At 36.2% G+C, this 18,184-nt stretch overlaps 1 protein-coding gene across 1 annotated transcript in view; it reads left to right on the forward strand.

The window, feature by feature from the left end:
- chm (CHM Rab escort protein) overlaps positions 1-18,184 on the forward strand; it is a 59,308-nt gene that overhangs the window by 33,365 nt on the left and 7,759 nt on the right. Inside the window, exons 10-13 of the mRNA XM_053478926.1 lie at positions 7,077-7,181; positions 11,633-11,693; positions 14,655-14,751; positions 17,458-17,568. Coding sequence (XP_053334901.1) covers positions 7,077-7,181; positions 11,633-11,693; positions 14,655-14,751; positions 17,458-17,568 — 374 coding nt within the window. The remainder of the gene's footprint in view (positions 1-7,076; positions 7,182-11,632; positions 11,694-14,654; positions 14,752-17,457; positions 17,569-18,184) is intronic.

Genomic DNA, 18,184 nt, shown 5'->3' on the forward strand with positions numbered 1-18,184 from the left:
AGGCTTATTGTTGTCATAATTTAGTTACAGTACAGTTTATCTGGAAAGTACAGTATTTATAGAGCTTCACTTCACTTTGTTACAGACTTATTCTTATTTTTCTTAGATTCTGCAAACAATAACCTATAATTACACCATGAATTACATTTAGTTTAAGATCTTTGCAAATGTATTAAAAATGTTAAAAATAAACAAATCAGATGTACATACAGTACTGTAAGTACTTATAGCCTTTGCCGTGACACTCAAAATTGACCTCAGGTGCATCCTGTTTCCCCCAAACATCCTTGTGATGCTTTTACAACTTGATTGGAGTCAACCTGTGGTAAATTCAGTTGATTGGATATGATTTGGAAAGGCACACACTTGTTTATAAGTCCCACAGTTAACAGTGCATGTCAGAACATAAGCCAAGCCATAAAGTCCAAGGAATTGTCTGTAGACCTCAGAGAAAGATCTGGGGAAGGGTAAAAAAAACATTCTGCATCCTTTAAGGTCCGAATGAGCACAGTGGCCTCCATCATCAGTAAGTAGAAGATGTTTGGAACTACCAGGACTCTTTCTAGAGCACACTGCCTGGCCAAAGTGAGCAATCGGGGGAGAAAGGCCTTAGTCAGGGAGGTAACCAAGAATGGGATGGTCACTTTTAAACAGCTCCAGCATTTCTCTGAGAGAGCAGTACCTTCCAGAAGAACAGCCATCTCTGCAGCATTCCACCAATCAGGCCTGTATGGTAGAGTGGCCAGATGGGAGCCATTTCTTCTTGAACGGCACATGACAGCCCCCTTGGAGTTTGCCAAAAGGCACCTGAAGGACTTCCAAGATTCCAAGAAAAATTCTCTGGTCTAATGAAACAAAGATTGGACTATTTGGCTTAAATGCCTAGCAACAGGTCTGGAGAAAACTAAGCACCACTTATCAGTTAGCCAATACCATTCCTTCAGTTAAACATGGTGGTGGCAGCATCATGCTGTGGGGATGTTTTTGGAATAAGGCTGTAACATAACAAAATGTGGAAAAAGTGAAGCACTGTGAATACTTTTCGGGTGCACCGTTGATCAGGTTTATTTATTTTTTTTAAAAGAATTTCCAGGTACACTTTTTACACTTTCTTTTATTACCTTATTAATTTCCTTGTGTTCCCCCAAAAATTGTTTTGCCTGTATACTAATTTCTGTGATTCTGGTTGAAGGTCACTTGGTGGGTGTATGGTAATTTATTTTTATATAATTTAGTTATATTGTTTAACCAAACACCCATTAAAAAATATAAAAATAAAACTGTTAATTCATCTGACTTTGAACTTCATCTGTCCAAATCTTTGCTAAGATGGCCGATTTGACCCTTAACTGGAAAGCAGAAAGTACTCTAAAGCTCATAAACAACCCTGTAAGAGGTAGTGTGGTGTTCTGCTGGCAGATTTCATTTATTAGTGTTGCATTACAGAGGTCTTCAGAAGATAATATGGATAATGGATATATGAAAAATAAGTTATGCTTGGTGCACAAAAGTGGAAATATGTTTCCATAACTCTTTATAGGGCTGGACAATAATTCGATATCAATATATATTGCGATATATATATTTTTTCAATAACAGTGATACTACACATTTCCGATATTTCAATATACGTTTGAATATATGAGCCAACGGTTTTTCTTTCTCTTGCGCTGCGGAATTGTAGGTAATCGCCTCCCCTGCTGGGTCTTAGTGCTCGTCTCTTACGGGTATAATCAACATTCGTGCACACGTGTTCTGTTTACTATAACACTGTGACCACGTGTGTGAAACATATTTAATTTTGTTTGTTAGCGTGTTTGTACAGCGCGCGTATAAAGCAAAAGCAAGTCTCGTAGAGGGTAAAGATCCATTTTTCCTCTGTCGTGTTTTGCGACAGAGTGGAGTTTGTGCGTAAGCCAGAGAGTGTGTGTCTGTGTGTGCGAAGCCGAAAAGTGGGCGCACTCACTCACTCACTCACTCACACACACACACACACACACACACACACACACACACACACACACTCCTGAGAGTTTTATTTATTTGATAGTTTATTTCACATTTTGTTTGTAAAGGCTAAATACAAATAAAAAGTTTTTTGTACTGTTTTTATTTAAAAAAAAAGTTATATGATTTTAATAGGAGGTGCCTGGAGGTATTATAGACTTCAGTTTGCAGACATCCATTGTGTGTGTCCTCTGCAGTTTTTTCCTGAGGCTTTTCAATATTGTCCATATCGATATCGGAATTATATTGTATCGACCAAAATTAAAAAAATATATCGTGATATAAATTTTTGCCACATCGTCCAGCCGGGCGATGCCAGGCTCTAAGGCTTCCAGCAGAACATTACCCAAAGCATCACACTGCCTCTGCCAGCTTGCCTTCATTCCATAGTGCATATCTTGCCCAGGTAGGTGATCCACATGCCCACCATCCACCTTCTTCCTTTGTGATCCAGTACTGATGCTCATATGCCTATTGTAGGCACTTTTGGAAATGGATCATTGTGGGCACACTGGTTGCTCTATAGCTACAGCCACATGCACAGCAAACTCTAATGTACTGTGTTCTGGCACCGTTAGCATTAGCTTTTAGAGTAATTTGTGTTAGAGTAGCTCTGCTATTGGATCAGACTACATGAGCCTTTGCTCCCCTTGTGAATCAATGTGCCTTGGCCCTCATGAGCCTGTTGCCAGTTTATTGGTTTCCCTTTTTTTGGACCACTTTTGGTAGGTCTTAGTCACTGCAGGCCAGGAACATCCCACAAGAGCTGTAGTTTTGACTATCTAACCATGGTCTAGCCATCACAATTTGGCCCTGCCAAAGGTACTTAAATCCGTATGCTTGCCCATTTTTTCTGCTTCCAACACATCAGGGATGAAATGTTCACTTGCTGCCTAATATATCCCAACCACTTCCAGGAACCATTGTAACGAGATAATTAATGTTATTCACTTTAACTGTCAGTGGTCATAATGTTATCGCTGATCATTATATTTGACAGTTTATTAGGATGTACATGGATCACTCTATTCCCACATATTAAAAACAATGAATTAGTGCAGAAACCCCTAATAAAATATAAGCCAACTGTATAGCCTTCTGAGCTAGAGACATGCAAGGAAGGAAGAAACGTCAGTACAATCACTGCAAAGCATTCAGAGCTATAGTACCAAATGGCACATTGGCAAAAGAGACACATGGTGAGTATGTTTGTGCTGTTGCACAACTATTGAGCAAGATATTGTTCTGCTATAGTTATTGGTTTATATAATTTTATTTTTGGTGAAATTGGCCAATTTGTGCACTGAATCCTTAAAACAAAAACCTTGTGCCATCACCACACCTTTTGCTGTTACTGTACATCCACTAAAAAACGAGCGTGTCATTTAATGCAGCTGAGCTGTACAAATCACACATTTTTTTTTTTTTTTACAAATTTTTTCCTTTATCCTTCTTAAAATTAATTCATGGCTACTGCCAATACCCACCAGTTTTTTACATTTTTAGACAAACATTTAGTAGGTATATTACAGTAGATAGCTGATTTTATTGTAAGTTTTACACTTTGATAAGACCATGGGTGTCACTTCATGTATGGATCTGCTGTGTATGCTTGATAGTGTTATCAAGCATACCAACCAAAAATAACCAAACCAAAAATAAAATTATATAAACCAATAACTATAGCAGAACAATATCTTGCCCAAATGTTAAAATGTTTATTAGTAGTATACTACCACATGCTTGGCATGATCAGGTTTGATTATTCCTACCTTATGTGATCAAAATGAAATAAGGCAACCAGCAATTTTGTGCAGTTTAACGTTCCTTGGAGTCACCCTTACAAGTGGAAACAACATTCTAAACACTGTTAAAATTCCTCTGGCATCTGAAGGAAGCCTGTATGTCAACCAGTGTCATGAAGACAGGACTGTATACCAGCAGTGTTAAACAGCTAAATCATAAGCACTTAACTACTGACTATATACATCATTTGACCACATGCTGTTCAAAAAGGGCAGCAGCACCATAAAGAAATCTTGTACTCCTCTTTTTTAATTTTTTTTTTTTTTTTTAAACTCTTCTGTTAAGTAGCTGAGGTCCATCCACACACATCCAGATCCAGCAGCGATTTCCTTTTAACAACTTATAGGCTTGTACTTTTAGCAGAGAAACAGCCCCAAGGCATGCGCCTCCACGCTTTACTGTAGGGATGGTTTTCTTGTGGACTCAATCAGCATTTTTCTTCCTACAAACAAAGCGAGTCGGGTTGAATAGCTAAATTTTGATCTTATTTGACCATGACATTATTCCAAACCTTGTCTGTTCATTGGAAAACTTGGGGATATATTGTATATATCCATGGCGACATATCGTATTACTAGTTATTTGTGGTCCCAACTGCCTTGATATCATTCACAAGCTTCTCCTGTGGAGTTCTGGATTGATCCCTGACTTTTCTCATCATTATCCCTACATTGATGAGGGTGAAATCTTGTATAGAAGACTCAGAGCAACTCATGGTTATTTTGTATTTCTTCCATTTGCGAATACTTGCTCTGTTGATTTCTTCTCATAAAGCTTCTTGCTGATCTTCTTGTAGCTCATTCCATCCTTGTGTAGGTCTACAACCTCATCCCTGAAGTCTTTTGACAGCTTTTATCTTGCCCATGGTGGTGAGGTTTGAATGAAGGATGGAGTTCTGTGGATGGATCGCTGTTCTACAAATAATGAGTTGTTGTCATTCATAAATGAATCTATGTACCACATGAGCACATAACCAGTCTGTGGGAGCCTAAAATATTGTTGGATAGTAGGGGATCAAATACTTATTTAACTTACTGAAATGCAACTACATTTTTGAGATTCATATAATGTGTTTTTTTTATTTTTGATTGTTACTGTGTCTCAGTTTTTTAAAATAAACCTATGATAAAAAATTATAGACCCTTAATTTCTTTGTAAGTGGGCACAATCTACAGAAAATTAAATAATTATTTTCCCCACTGTATATACATTTATGTAGTATGCAGTGTATACACAAATAATATTTTAAGCATTTCCTGCATTGTGTGCCATATTTGTCACTGAATTTTGTACACACTTTTCACTTATTTAGTTCTGTTGACTTACTGTATTCAGTCAACTAATGATATAAATCTTGAACATTGCAACTATGCAGTTGACATAATTCTCCTGGGGCACTCACTGCTAAAGTTTGGATGTGGTTTCTGGTCCATTGGTTCCCTCGTCAGTGCCATGCATAGGGTTCAGAATGTCCCACACCAACATGTCCATTAGGCCTTTTAATTCAGTCCATAAGATGCACTCGGAGGGCACACTGTAGAGGATTGCTGCCCTGCAGCTGTGGTGCCCGGGTGTCAGCACAGCCCTACTTGTGCCATACATCACTAAGAGGAAATAGGTTCCATGAAGGTGAAGCGGTAGTAGAAAAAAAGAAGAGTTGGCAAGGTGTCTGGCAGGCTGAACAATGATTTTAATTTCCCCAGTATCATAAATTACCACCTTACGTCTTGACTTATTATAGGCATAAAGCTGAAAAGGGTAGACCTAGATTAATAATGCAGCAGAGGATTATGGGACCTCGGAGCCCAACTGCCATGTTGGCATCAAAGAAAGTCAGCTGCCTGCCAAACTTGTTAGTGAGGCTGATGGTCTGCTTGATCATTTTTTGAGTTGGATGGTTATGTTTGGGCCTGCTTCTCAGCTGTGTCACAGTTTTTGTTGTATTTTAAAGGTCTATTCTTCTTTTATCACTTTATTATTATTAATATTATTATTTTTTTACCTTTTTTTAACCTCTTTTGTTGCCCAGCATCATGTGTAGTTTGTTTTGATGTGTGTAAAATACTTTGGTATCTAACAACATATATATTACCTTTAAAAAAGGTGTTTAAAACTTTGCATCACTTAAAAGCATGGTTACCTCTCAGATTCAGTTTAAATTCTTTTTGAACATCATAATATACAAAGTGGGAACTGGTCATGTGAAACTTTTAGTACTTTAAATAAATGTTGGGAAGAGATGGAGTAAACTTTAAAATATATTTGAATGCATTTCAACAACAATTTCCAAATTTCAATCTGGAAATTGGAAAGTGATCTTATATTATTGAACCCTTACAGAAAGCTACCTTGTAATTAGGTTATTACTTTCTAATTACAAGGTATTTAAATATGTCAGATGATAGTTAATTGGGACCAGTTACAGCAGCAATTTGCCTGTTTTTTTTTTGTTTTTTTACAGATCTGAGTATGATAAGTAACATGAACAATGACATTTCTATCATAGCACATTTTGCATGAAATGGTTACAAACCTAACCTGTTTTTCTTATAACCAATGAACAACCGTGCACCAAGCAATGTGCCCATGATAACCATTCAGTTCTACAGTAGGGAAAAAAAAATCATGGAGTGTGCGCTATGCTATGAGAGTTCAGGTGTGTCAGAGTTGTGGCCTATGTCCCATAGCTCCTGGCAATTGATGAAGCCTTTAGCCTCCGTCAATTCCCCTCTGTAAATAAATCTTCATTTTCCTAAACAGGTTCTGTACTGCATTCAGTCCTGTGTGAAGGGAGGTTTGTAATGATGGCCACACTTTTTGTCAGGCATTGAGTCACTCACCTTGCCCTTTATTGTTTTGTGAAAGTCCATTTCAAGGATGTCACCCCTAGCCCATTAGTTTGGATAATGAGCCCTATAAAGCACATTTATAACTCTTGACATAACAAGCTGACAGATTCCCCTACGTTCGCTGTTTTTCCTCTTTTTGTCTGTCAGAAGAGTGGGAAGGTCAGCACACTTGCCCTGGACTTTTGCTAATACACTTGCATCAACAAAATTTAAGAACATCAAAACTTGAATGTTGACCTTTTTTTTTTTTTTAAAGAAAAAAAACTTTAATTTATAATATAGCATTATTAAAATTTGGATTTTTTTTGTGTACTGTATATTTTCTGCTGAAATGTTAATATGTCAGTGTCATCAGTAGTAGGACCAGACCCAATACCATTTGTCCATCTCCTATGAATTCTTTGTTGTTTGTAGGTGTAAAGCTGTGATTGACACACATGGACAGCGAATTAGTTGCAGCCATTTTGTGGTGGAAGACAGCTACCTTCGAGATGAGCAGAGAATGCAAACAACATACAAGTGAGTTGAAACAAAAGAAGAATTATGTATTGTTTTTTATGTATTTTTAACAAGCAGGTTTATTATTTTTCTTTACCAAGGTTGGCTCTAAGTAGAATTAAAAGATAATTAACTTTAATTTAATGTTAATTAAATCAATAAAATAATTTGTCATTTTAAAAATTTGTTAGGGATGGGAGAGTGGGTATTTGTTAGAGAGAGGATAAAAAAAGGTGGGATACAGTACATTGTAATAGAAATGTAGATGTATGGATAAATAGATGGTTGGATAGATAGATAGAAGATAGGTGGATGGATGAATGTATGGATGTATGGATGTTAGTAATATGGTATGCCATAATTTGCCAATAGATCACTATCCACATATTTTTCCCGGGTGTTCGGCTAAATAGAGCTCAGCTTAAACAAAAGACACAAAAGCATTATCAATTTTAACATTATTTTCTTTTTAAGAAGCAGCATGAAAATCTTTACTAGTACAAGTTATTTTAAAAGTGTAATAAAAGTCAGATATATCAATCAAGGTGGAAAGGTTGCTCATCAGACAAGAAAAGGTTTTAGAAAGCATTTGGAAAGGATTTGTTTGTGATTATATGTTGGAATTTAAAGTTGAGTCCAGCTATTTATTTCTTAGTCACAAAAAAATTCTTTACATTTAACTACATGATAACACGGCTTCAGAAAGACTCTTGTTCTGACTCATAATATCCTGGTGGATGTAGTGGGAACATCAAGTTCTTCTTGGACTATTATGCCTAGTACAGTAGGAGGCATAGACAGCAGAGGGAGAGAAAGCATAAACGAAGACCTAATTGGGAGGCTAAGAAAACAGCCTCCATCCATTCGAAGTCCTCCATTACTGAGCATCTTTCTTACAAATTTAAAATCCATCACTTTTACGAGAAATTAGTTGGTGCTATTTTTTAAAGCTGCAAATGGCTTTATTTACAATTACTATAGTTTTCATCATACCCAAAATATGCCAGGACTTAAAAAAACAAAATCATACAAAAACTTTGTTGACAATTTTAGTGGTGTTAGTGACAAATATCATGGTATTTTATATGAACCCTGAATGACAAATAATCCGGTAAATCATTAGATACTGTGGCATTGCCTTCAGGTCAGATGACATGGCCCTGTACAGTGAAGCCAGAGCCAACATGATGATGATGAGTTTCAAATAGACTAAGGCACCTATACGAAGAGGATTGAGGGCTACGTAATAAAGTTTCCTTTGGTATACAGCCCATCTGTCCACGACTGTCAATGGCAATATTTCATTGTCAGAAGCCATTTTTTTTTTTTTTAAGATGTGCTAAGGTCAGTGAAAACCATAAGTGGATCATAAGTGGATCAGCTTGCCACAGTCTTCACTATACTTTTTGATTTTACTCTAACACAAGAATTCATTCTGCCTTGTCTAAAAACAGCCACCTTACAAAGAAAACAACTGTGATGATCTGAACTACCAACTTCACTGTTTATGAAGTACTTCAGGAGACTGTAGTAGTTTCACAATGTATAAAAAGTCTACCTTTTACTTTCAACTCTTAACAGTTTGCTTATCGAGCAATCGGGTCCATAGATGACTCTCTCGCCATAGCGATATTCATCTATAAGGATGATAGTCATACTGTAGATTACTGCTTAGCATTTAATACTATCAGTTCAGTCCTACTAGTCAGCAACTGTCTAACTTTTACCTTTCACCACCAGTCTTTATCTGGCTAATGGACTACTTTACAAAACTATTCATAAACTATTAGCTTTGGCCCCCACCTTTTGCTTTCACACTCAGCACCACCTCTTCACAAGTCTGTGGACTGAGACCATTACTATATGCCTCTACACCTATGATTGCACTCTAGCTCATCTCTTCAACAAAATTGAATTTGCAAATGATGCCCATTGTAATTGACCTCATCACAAATGGACATGAGTCAGCCTACACAGATAAGGTTCGGAAATTGTCAGCATGGCTGCAAAAAACAAAAAAAACATTGACTTTAGGAACCAACAGTTCTACAGAACTGACAGAAAGTGCTCTGAAAAATATAGCTTAGACTTACTACTTCTGTGTCAAAGAGTACTACCATACTGTGTCTCCATGGTGTAGGCCAGCTGTATTTTTTATTTTTTTGTGTCTAGACAAACAGTATTGACTGCTGCATACCACCACACCTTTCTGTCTCAATGTGGTGCTCTGTGAGGTTAGTATGACCAGGTAGAGGAAAAACCACATCAGAAAACTTATGTTGCAACTATGCAACCTGAGTTCTTTGTGATGATGAGACGTGAGCACCACAAGGGATAAGGGAGAAATGGGCCACACATGGATTGGACCATAGAGCCATGGGACTTTCCTCTATTCCCAGCTCTGCCCTCTCAGGAACTACAATTGCCACACCTGGGCTGCCCCCTTTTAGGACGTTTTGGTGTTTTGGTGGCAAACATGATGTGCATGTGTTAGCCTAAACTCCGACAACATCCCCAACCTGCTGCAAGACCTTAAAGACTCCTTGCCATACAACAAGTAATTTGGAACTCAACTTCTGGTGCAGAATTTTTCTAGTCACATTGTATACCCCTGTAACATAGCAGGGACTGATGATCTTGTTCCTCTAGCAAATTCTTTTGTAGTATTTGCCCAGGTGTGTGTGATTATGGTGATGCTGTAGCCTTTTGCAGTCGGAGGTCTAGAGAGAGCTAATCGGCCGAGCTCTCTCACAGGGAAAGGGATGAGGGGTACTTCGTGCTCCCACATTAATACAGCCAATCAGGGGCGTCTGTGAGCTCACGCAAGCGAAAGGAGTGGATAGCGCTGTCCTCCGAGTGCATTACTCCACCCCCAACGATGCGTGAGCGGGCAGTTCGAAAAGATGTGGTCGGGTGGCGTCACGTGGTTGGGAGGAAACGTGATAATCTTCAGCCCTCCCGATTGAGCGGTAGGAGGAATTGGACACGACTAAATTAGGGAGAAAATCAGGAAAAAATCCAAAAAAAGTTTAATTTGAAGGTCACTCGTTTCAGTTTTCCCTGAAGACATGCAAGATGCTATGGAACTTGGGCCCATACATTGATTCGAACAATGTGATTCCTGTGGAGGCTTGCAGGACCACTAAGAAAAACTGGGGTTCTTACTCACGTATGCTAATTTCGAACATCATCAAGAACAAATTTACAAATCATGTACTGTATTGACTTGTTAAATTGGTTATCATGTGACCTGATCATACATCTGTGGACAGTAAACAATGGTATGAATCAGTTTAATTTCCTGCAATTCAAAAAGGCTGCGTAGTGTATGTACCATAGTAACATATATATTGCCCTAATCAGTCAGAATTTGTTTAGGGATTATGATGTTCGGTCTAGTGGATACTGGTAACTGGTAATTTGTAGATGTATCTAGTACAGTCTTTTTTTCTTTGAAACCTACAGAATGAATATTGCCAAAAACAATGACATGTGCCATGTGCGATGACATCAGCTATGTGGCATATCTTCTGAATTATTAACCTGCACCTTCAAAAGCAGTTTGCTTGCATAAATGATGAAGGACTTCTGTAAATTGTCCTATTAAATTTTGAAGCCAAATTCAGGTGAATTAGATAGAAACAATTTAACGTGTCTGACTGTTCTTTAGTGGAATTTATTGTATGTTCTGTGCGCTCCTCAAGTTAAATTCTGGAACAATTAAAAGTGCCATTTTAAAATCAATTGCCGGTTATATCAGTAAAGTTAAGTGCAATGCTTATCTGTTAATATATGCTTGTATGCCGTATGCTTGCCTTTTTTATCTTGCATACACCTGGCCATCCAGATCATGTAAAAGGACGCGTGATTCATCAAACCAGGCCCCCTTCTTACGCTGCATTTTATCCAGTTCTAATAGTTTTGTACCTATTGTAAGTGCTTTGGGTGGTGGACAGGGGTCAGCATGGGCATTTTAACTTTATGGTTATGCAGCCCCATACACAGCAAGCTGTGCGTTCTGGCGCCCTTCAGAATACCAATTGCACATTACAGAAACTCGGCTGGAAGTTATTGCCACATCTCCATACAGTCCTGACTTTGCCATTTCCACATGTTTGGGCCATTAAAGTGATTGTTGGGAGCCCAGCATGTCAGACATGAAACAGACAGTCTACATATGATATATATAGTTGTTGTTTTTTTATGTATTGCTATTTTGCAGAATCTAAAGTTGTGGTTTTACTTGAACGTTTCTTGTAGTAATGTTCTGCAGCTGTATTTCTCTCTCTCTCACTCTTACATTTCTTTTACACAATCTATTATTATCTATCTATTATTATTACACACACTGACAGACATTTTATTGAATTATGTAAACATAACATATGTAACAATTCTTTTTTTTAATTAATTTATTTGAATTTTGTCTTTGTTATTTGTCTTTGTTATTTGAATTTTGTGTTTTGTTACAGGCAGATATCCAGAGCAGTGGTCATTACAGACCGGTCAATTTTACCTGAGTCTGATCAGCAGGTACTTGAACAGATTTACTGTATGTGGCTAGTCTGTCTGTCTTTTTTATTTATTTTTCCTGTTTCCCCATGTTTCTCTTTCCCTCCCATTTCTCCTCCTTCCATACTTCCATGCTTCCAAACCAAAGCACATCGGAGGAAGGTTTGCATTTCCATATGCAATTCACCATCTGCTCAATTAACTGTTTACAGCAACAGAACATTTGATCAGAAGTGCAAACGCTTACATGGTACTGTACATTATATTTTTATTTCATAAAAAATTGCCATAGTTTTTTAAGATATTTACATAAGTAAGAGATAATGGCTTCAATACCTTTAAGCACATCTATGAACAGTTTTCTAGCTACCCCTATATTTTGTGTCAACTTTGTAACGCAACTACAGTACAATAGAAATTCCCTGATGTGTTCTCTGCAGCATTTGTTCCTCCATGCCAGATGCAAATCCACCATTAATGGGCTGGAGGTGGCTAACTCTTAAATCTTAAACTCTTAAACCCACTCCATGACCAAGAGATTTAGAGTAAATATCACCTTCTCAGTTGCTTTAAAAAATGTGTAAATGGCAAGAGTACAGCAAAAAAAAGCAAAAAAAAAAAAGTTAAAGATGGAGTCATTATTTTTATTTAAAACTTTTGAAACAAAACAAACTCCATACTTGATACTTAAATGTAAATAAAGTAAGAAATAACACGACTTTTTGACAAAGCAAAATATTCATACAACACATTTTAATGGTTTAACCAGAGATATAATTTCTGCACTTTGCAGTCAGTCCACTTGATCTAATAGATTTTTTTTAACTTGTATGGGTTAATGAATATTAATAACATCCATTTAATATAAAAGCATTATTTATTTATTTTTTGGTCCTACAGAAGTAAAATCGTAAGATTCGTACTGTCTATAGGTCATGGTTACTGGCCCCGATCACACGTGGCATTATAACGCATCCTACAGTAGGTGATCACATCATAAGTGGACAGTCGAGATGCATTAAATGAGCATTAAAATGCATCTTGCATTACCTGTAACTGCTTACAGTACATAGAGAATTTCTTTCCACAGGAGAAAGGGTTTTATTTTATTCAAAGTTATTACACCAGCCTTCAGCTTAATTTTTTTAAATTTCAGGTATGTTCTATAGATCCTATTTTATTTATATTTATGGACATTTTCAAAGGTTTTGCTTGAGTTGTCTGCTAATAAAACTTAAAAATGAATGGAAGATGGGAAACTGAAAGGTACTACGAACAGCGGCTGCTTTTCTCTCTGCTGTTGTAGTATTGTTTCTTTTTTATCCTAGTAGTGTTTGTTTACTACCTTTCAGAGTGATATCCAAAACAGTTTAGCAGGAAATATGAATTTTAAGCTTTGTGATTGCTCTCTTACAGTTATTATACTGTACAAATGTGATATGGCCATATTAATGCTGACTACTTATGATTAGGAATGATTTTTGGCAGCTTAGTTTAATTTAGTTTTATTCTTAGTCACATTTTAGCCTGTTAATTGTGGTTAGTTCTAGTTAATTTTACTCTAATTTTAGTTTTACTTACTTTTCATTAACTATAATGCACATTTTCTTTTAGCATTTAATAATACAATATTATAACTTTTCCTAAATACAAAGTCCTCTACAGTTACAGTGAAACCAGCTCACTGCACTGCAACTGTTTATTAGACAAATAAGTTATTTTAGTGGAATTGTCATTTGAAATTGAAATATTTTAATAAAAAGTTTGGTTACAAAATGCTTGGTTTCAATATGACTGTAGGGTACTTTGTATTTAACTAGTGCAATTGCAAAAAGTGTCTCAAGAACAAGATGAACCAGTGCTGTCAGAGCATTGTCAAAAATCATGAGATTTTACTTCCTTCCCTCTTTAAAAATAAATGTGAATCGCAGATAAATGCTGGATGTACGGTGCAGTGCAAACAGTTTAATCTAACTTATTAAACAATGAGTTAAAGTGATTTCACACTGCTGACGTTAATTTGCGTTGTTACAGTCATTCAATTGGTAATTGAAATCTTTAACGTAGCAGTATTTTTGGTAATCAAAGGTTATTAAAATTGCATTTATTTGTCGTCAATTCACATTGTAACCTCTTTTAGCTACAGTAGGTAAACAATAATGGAGTGTAAAATTAAACTAATGTTACCACTTCAAGGGTGGCCAACATTTTAGTGAACTCTGAAGCTGTGTTTGTGCCTACAGTTGATAACATTACTTACACATTTAAAATTCAACTGTGCTAATGGGACATTGTGTTCACAATCTGCCTAACTGTTCTCCAATGCTTAACTTACCCTTTCACATGTTTTTGAGTGGCTGTAAAACAGTTGGAACACTATTTGTCTGTTTTCAAATATTTAAACCTATTTCATCAGTTTATTCTTAATGAGAAGGTAGAATCACACTCAAAAAGGAACCCAGCCTCAATTTAATTGCTGGTTTTAAATAAAAGAAAAAATCTTAATTAAAATAATTTATTAAAATATAAATAGAGTGCATAAGTACAGTAAATAGGTGTATTTTATTCTCGATGGCTTTTTCTGGCAAAAATTCACAGAACACAGTCTTGGAAGTTGCTAGCAGAGAAGACACAGACAGACCAAGAGATGAGAAGCTCTGCTAAGCTAATTTAGCATGAGACATAGACTAGATCAGCGAGTCAAGGAGGACCTGCATGACCTGCACATCACCTTACATTATTATTACAGTATTTGTTACATCAGACTTTATTGCTGTTTTCACATTTCATTCATGTTTATTTTCCCTCATTCCCTGGAGATATTTTTCTTAATCCTCATGTGTGCAGCTGTCTCTGGATGGTTTCAGTATTTGTTAAACTGTTGGCAAACCCAAAATGCTTAGCTTTGTCTGGTATTGAGTTATAATAGTATTTTGTTCTAACATTTGCCCTGTTTATTATCTTTGCATGTCTATTGTGCAGATTTCGTTGGTTACAGTGCCTCCTCTTGAGCCTTCCTCTCCAGCTGTAAGGATGGTGGAGCTCAGTTCCGCCTCCATGACGTGCATGCCTGGAACCTGTAAGTTGAACATAATGCATGACTCTGGACAAGGCAGCAAGACTAGCTCTATGTACTTTGTGGCCTGTAGGTTTTAATTTTCAAATTGGATAAAACCTGAATTGTGAAACAGATTTCTCAGGAGACTAGCTAAGAAACAGCAAGTGACACAGCATGACAGCTATTAGCCATGGTCTTAACATTGAATCTGTTACCCATGCCAGTAACTGTTGTTATAGTGTCAGCAGTTGGTAGCCTGCAATCTTTATGAATTATCAATCATAATGAACGGATGCATTAGCCATATCACTTAGTGTGCTTTACAAAATACGAAATCCATGACTAAATCTATCCCTGTTCATTAAATAAATAAATACACTGCCTGGCAAAAAGAAAGTCACTGAAGAGTATGCATTAAGCAAAGAAAAAAATAAAGAAATTACTGGAATTAAGTTAAGAACTTGCATCATTACAACTTAACATGATATTGCTGAACTTGGTGGAGGCAATGTGGTTTGAAAAAAATAACCAGTGACTTTTCAAACTCATCGACATGCTTGAAGTTGTATTATAAGGCTAATCCAAAACCAGTACCAAAAACATATCGCACCATATGTACACATGTTCAACTCTGCAGACTAATAGTACTAGAGGTGTAATGGTACGCTTAAGCCATACTTTAGTATTTTTTGGGTACAGTGTAGTGTAAAATGCCGGATATGTTTTTCATTTATTTTGATTTTAACAGGTTAATATATTTAACTTGTATAAACTTGTAAAATATAGCAAACCTGCCATAATTGCCTCAACATATAAGGAATGCACTTAAAGAAAATATATACATATAGAAACAGAAGTCCTGTTTTATTCCCAAATCAAAGTTTTTTCTTGTGAAGTGACATCGAAGTGATATAGCTGCTAAATAAATCAAGAAAAACATCTACAATTATAATTTATTATACTTTAGATATACTGTAGCTTTAGATTCATCAACATACTGACCTTTCGAGAAAGAAAATGGATATGTATTTTTGAAACATACATATACTGTACAAGTTAGCTGATTTGTATGTTGTTAACAAAACCTGAACATTGTTTTCAATTCATCTGTCAAGTGCACCAAAGTTGGAAATGATGCAAGTTGGGCCAGCAAATTCCTGTTTAGGATGTGATACTGAATTATAATTTGATCAACCTGTTCACCTTGACTTTTTAAACCACTACAAAATATCTTTGAAATGTTCTTTGAATCTGTTGCTTGCAAAGTCATGAGTGATGTACCTGTTAATTCAATTAAGTTGAATTAACAAAGAAATTTTGCCCAGCACAAGTTAAAGCAAGATTGCATTCACTCGGATCCCAAGGCGCACCGAACCAGATGGTTGTACCATTACTCCCAGTAATAGAAACTACACTGCATACGGTGATATTACCAGAAAATTACTGTGTAGTAGCTAATGTGTAACAGTTGATAGTTGAACCATGACAATTTTTACAATCTCTCGCTGTGACATTTCTAAGCATTCAGACTACCCTTTTCCCCCAAAATTTCAGTTTTTCCGCTGGGGGGTCTGCTGCCTTTTCATGACACCTCAGCATGAGTTTGGCATTGTTCAAAGTGGAGTCCGAGGTGATTCATAAGTGCATCTTATCATTTCACAGCTAATGCTCAAGTAAAAAGAACTGTCAAAAGCTTAAATTCAGGACAATTCTGTGAACAGTTCAGGAATGTGGAAAAGGCTCCTTATTTAATTCAATATGAAATGGTCTTTTAAAACCAATACAGTGAATTGGTACTACATACTTTTTTTATATGGGTGGTTCAAAACATTATGACTATTTTAAAATGCTAATTTCTTCCAAATTTAAAATGCTAATTTGGAAGAAAGGGGAATATGTTATGGCTTAAGCTTATTGCCAGTAAATTACTGCTTATTGCTGTTCTGATGACTGTTATTCCTTTGTTACATATTTTACACTGATATTATCATCAGCCATTGCTTCAGAGGGTGAATGGGTAAACAATAACTTTATCTCGGTGAAGAAAATGTAATTAGCAGATATTGCTTTCCAGAAATTGACATGAATGGGCAGAAGGAATGTAAAACTCAGTTTTAAAGGTTCAAATAGAAAGATCAGAAAGTCACTGTTTTCTCTGTGGTGCAATTTACACAGTCAGTGTAAGTACAGTTTAACTTTAAATCTATTATATCCACATGATATCAACTGTATAATGAATAAGAGTTAACTTTTTAGGAAAATCAATTATTATACTGCTCAAGTAAGAACATCAGGATATACAGTGGAACCTTGGATTGCGAAGACGCATGCCGCTGTTGCAGTAAAATTACTAAAGATGTGTGTGCGCGTGTGTGAGAAATTTGTTCTACACAGTAGTCCTCCTGCTCCTGCTTCTTTTATCGTCTAATAACACTAGTCATGATTCCTTTCAATGGTAAAAGGCAGTTTTTTTTTTTTTTTTACTTTTTTTTTATTTATTTATTTATATTTATAAGAATATTTTTGGGTTGTGGAACGAATCATTTTAGTTTCTATTATTTCTTATAGGGGGAAATTAGCTTTGATATACGACTGCTTTAAAATATGCATGCGTCCAGAATAAATTATGCTCGCAATCCAAGGTTTGCTGTAACTGTATTTATAAATAGTATAATAGGAGTAAAATAAAGATTTATTAATTAGCCTAATTGTGGGCTGTTTTAACAGATCTGGTCCACCTGACCTGCTCGTCATCAGGCTCAGCTCATGAAGATTTGGCATCTGTTGTTTCCAGGCTCTTTTATGTACCCAGCAACTCCACAGAGGAATTTGTACAAGGTGAGAGTCACATCATCATTCTGTTAGCATGGGCCCTCTAGTGGGTAAATTGCCCGCCCGATCATCTTAAAATAGCTAGTTTGATTCCTGGGTGATGCTGTAGCCTCCTGCAGCCAGGGGCCTCTCTAAGCTCACGCAAGTGAAAAGAACGGATAGATTAAAGTTTTTTCTGTGACCATTGTGATTTTTTTTTTTCTTTCAGTGACTGAAGGGTACCAATAATTTTGTCCACGTGTATATACACTATGGTAGTATATATGTATGTGTGTAAATGTGTGTGTGTGTATATATATGTATGTATATATGTACATATATGTATGTATATAAATACATACAGTGAGGTCAATAAGTATTTGATCACCCTGTGATTTTGCAAGTTCTCTTACTTAGAAATCATGGAGGTGTCTACAATTTTTAGCAAAGGTGCATTTCCACTGTGAGAGACACTAAAAAGAAAAATCCAGAAATCACATTGTATGATTTTTTTTTAACAATTTACTTGTGAATTACTGTGTCAAATAAGTATTTAATCACTTTCTTATCAGCCAGATTTCTGACCCTTAAAGACCTGTTATTTTGCTTTTAAATAGTCCAGCTACACATTGCTCATGATTTT

This window comes from Clarias gariepinus, chromosome 19, assembly GCF_024256425.1.
Source record: "Clarias gariepinus isolate MV-2021 ecotype Netherlands chromosome 19, CGAR_prim_01v2, whole genome shotgun sequence".
NCBI classification, from domain to species: Eukaryota; Metazoa; Chordata; class Actinopteri; order Siluriformes; family Clariidae; genus Clarias; species Clarias gariepinus.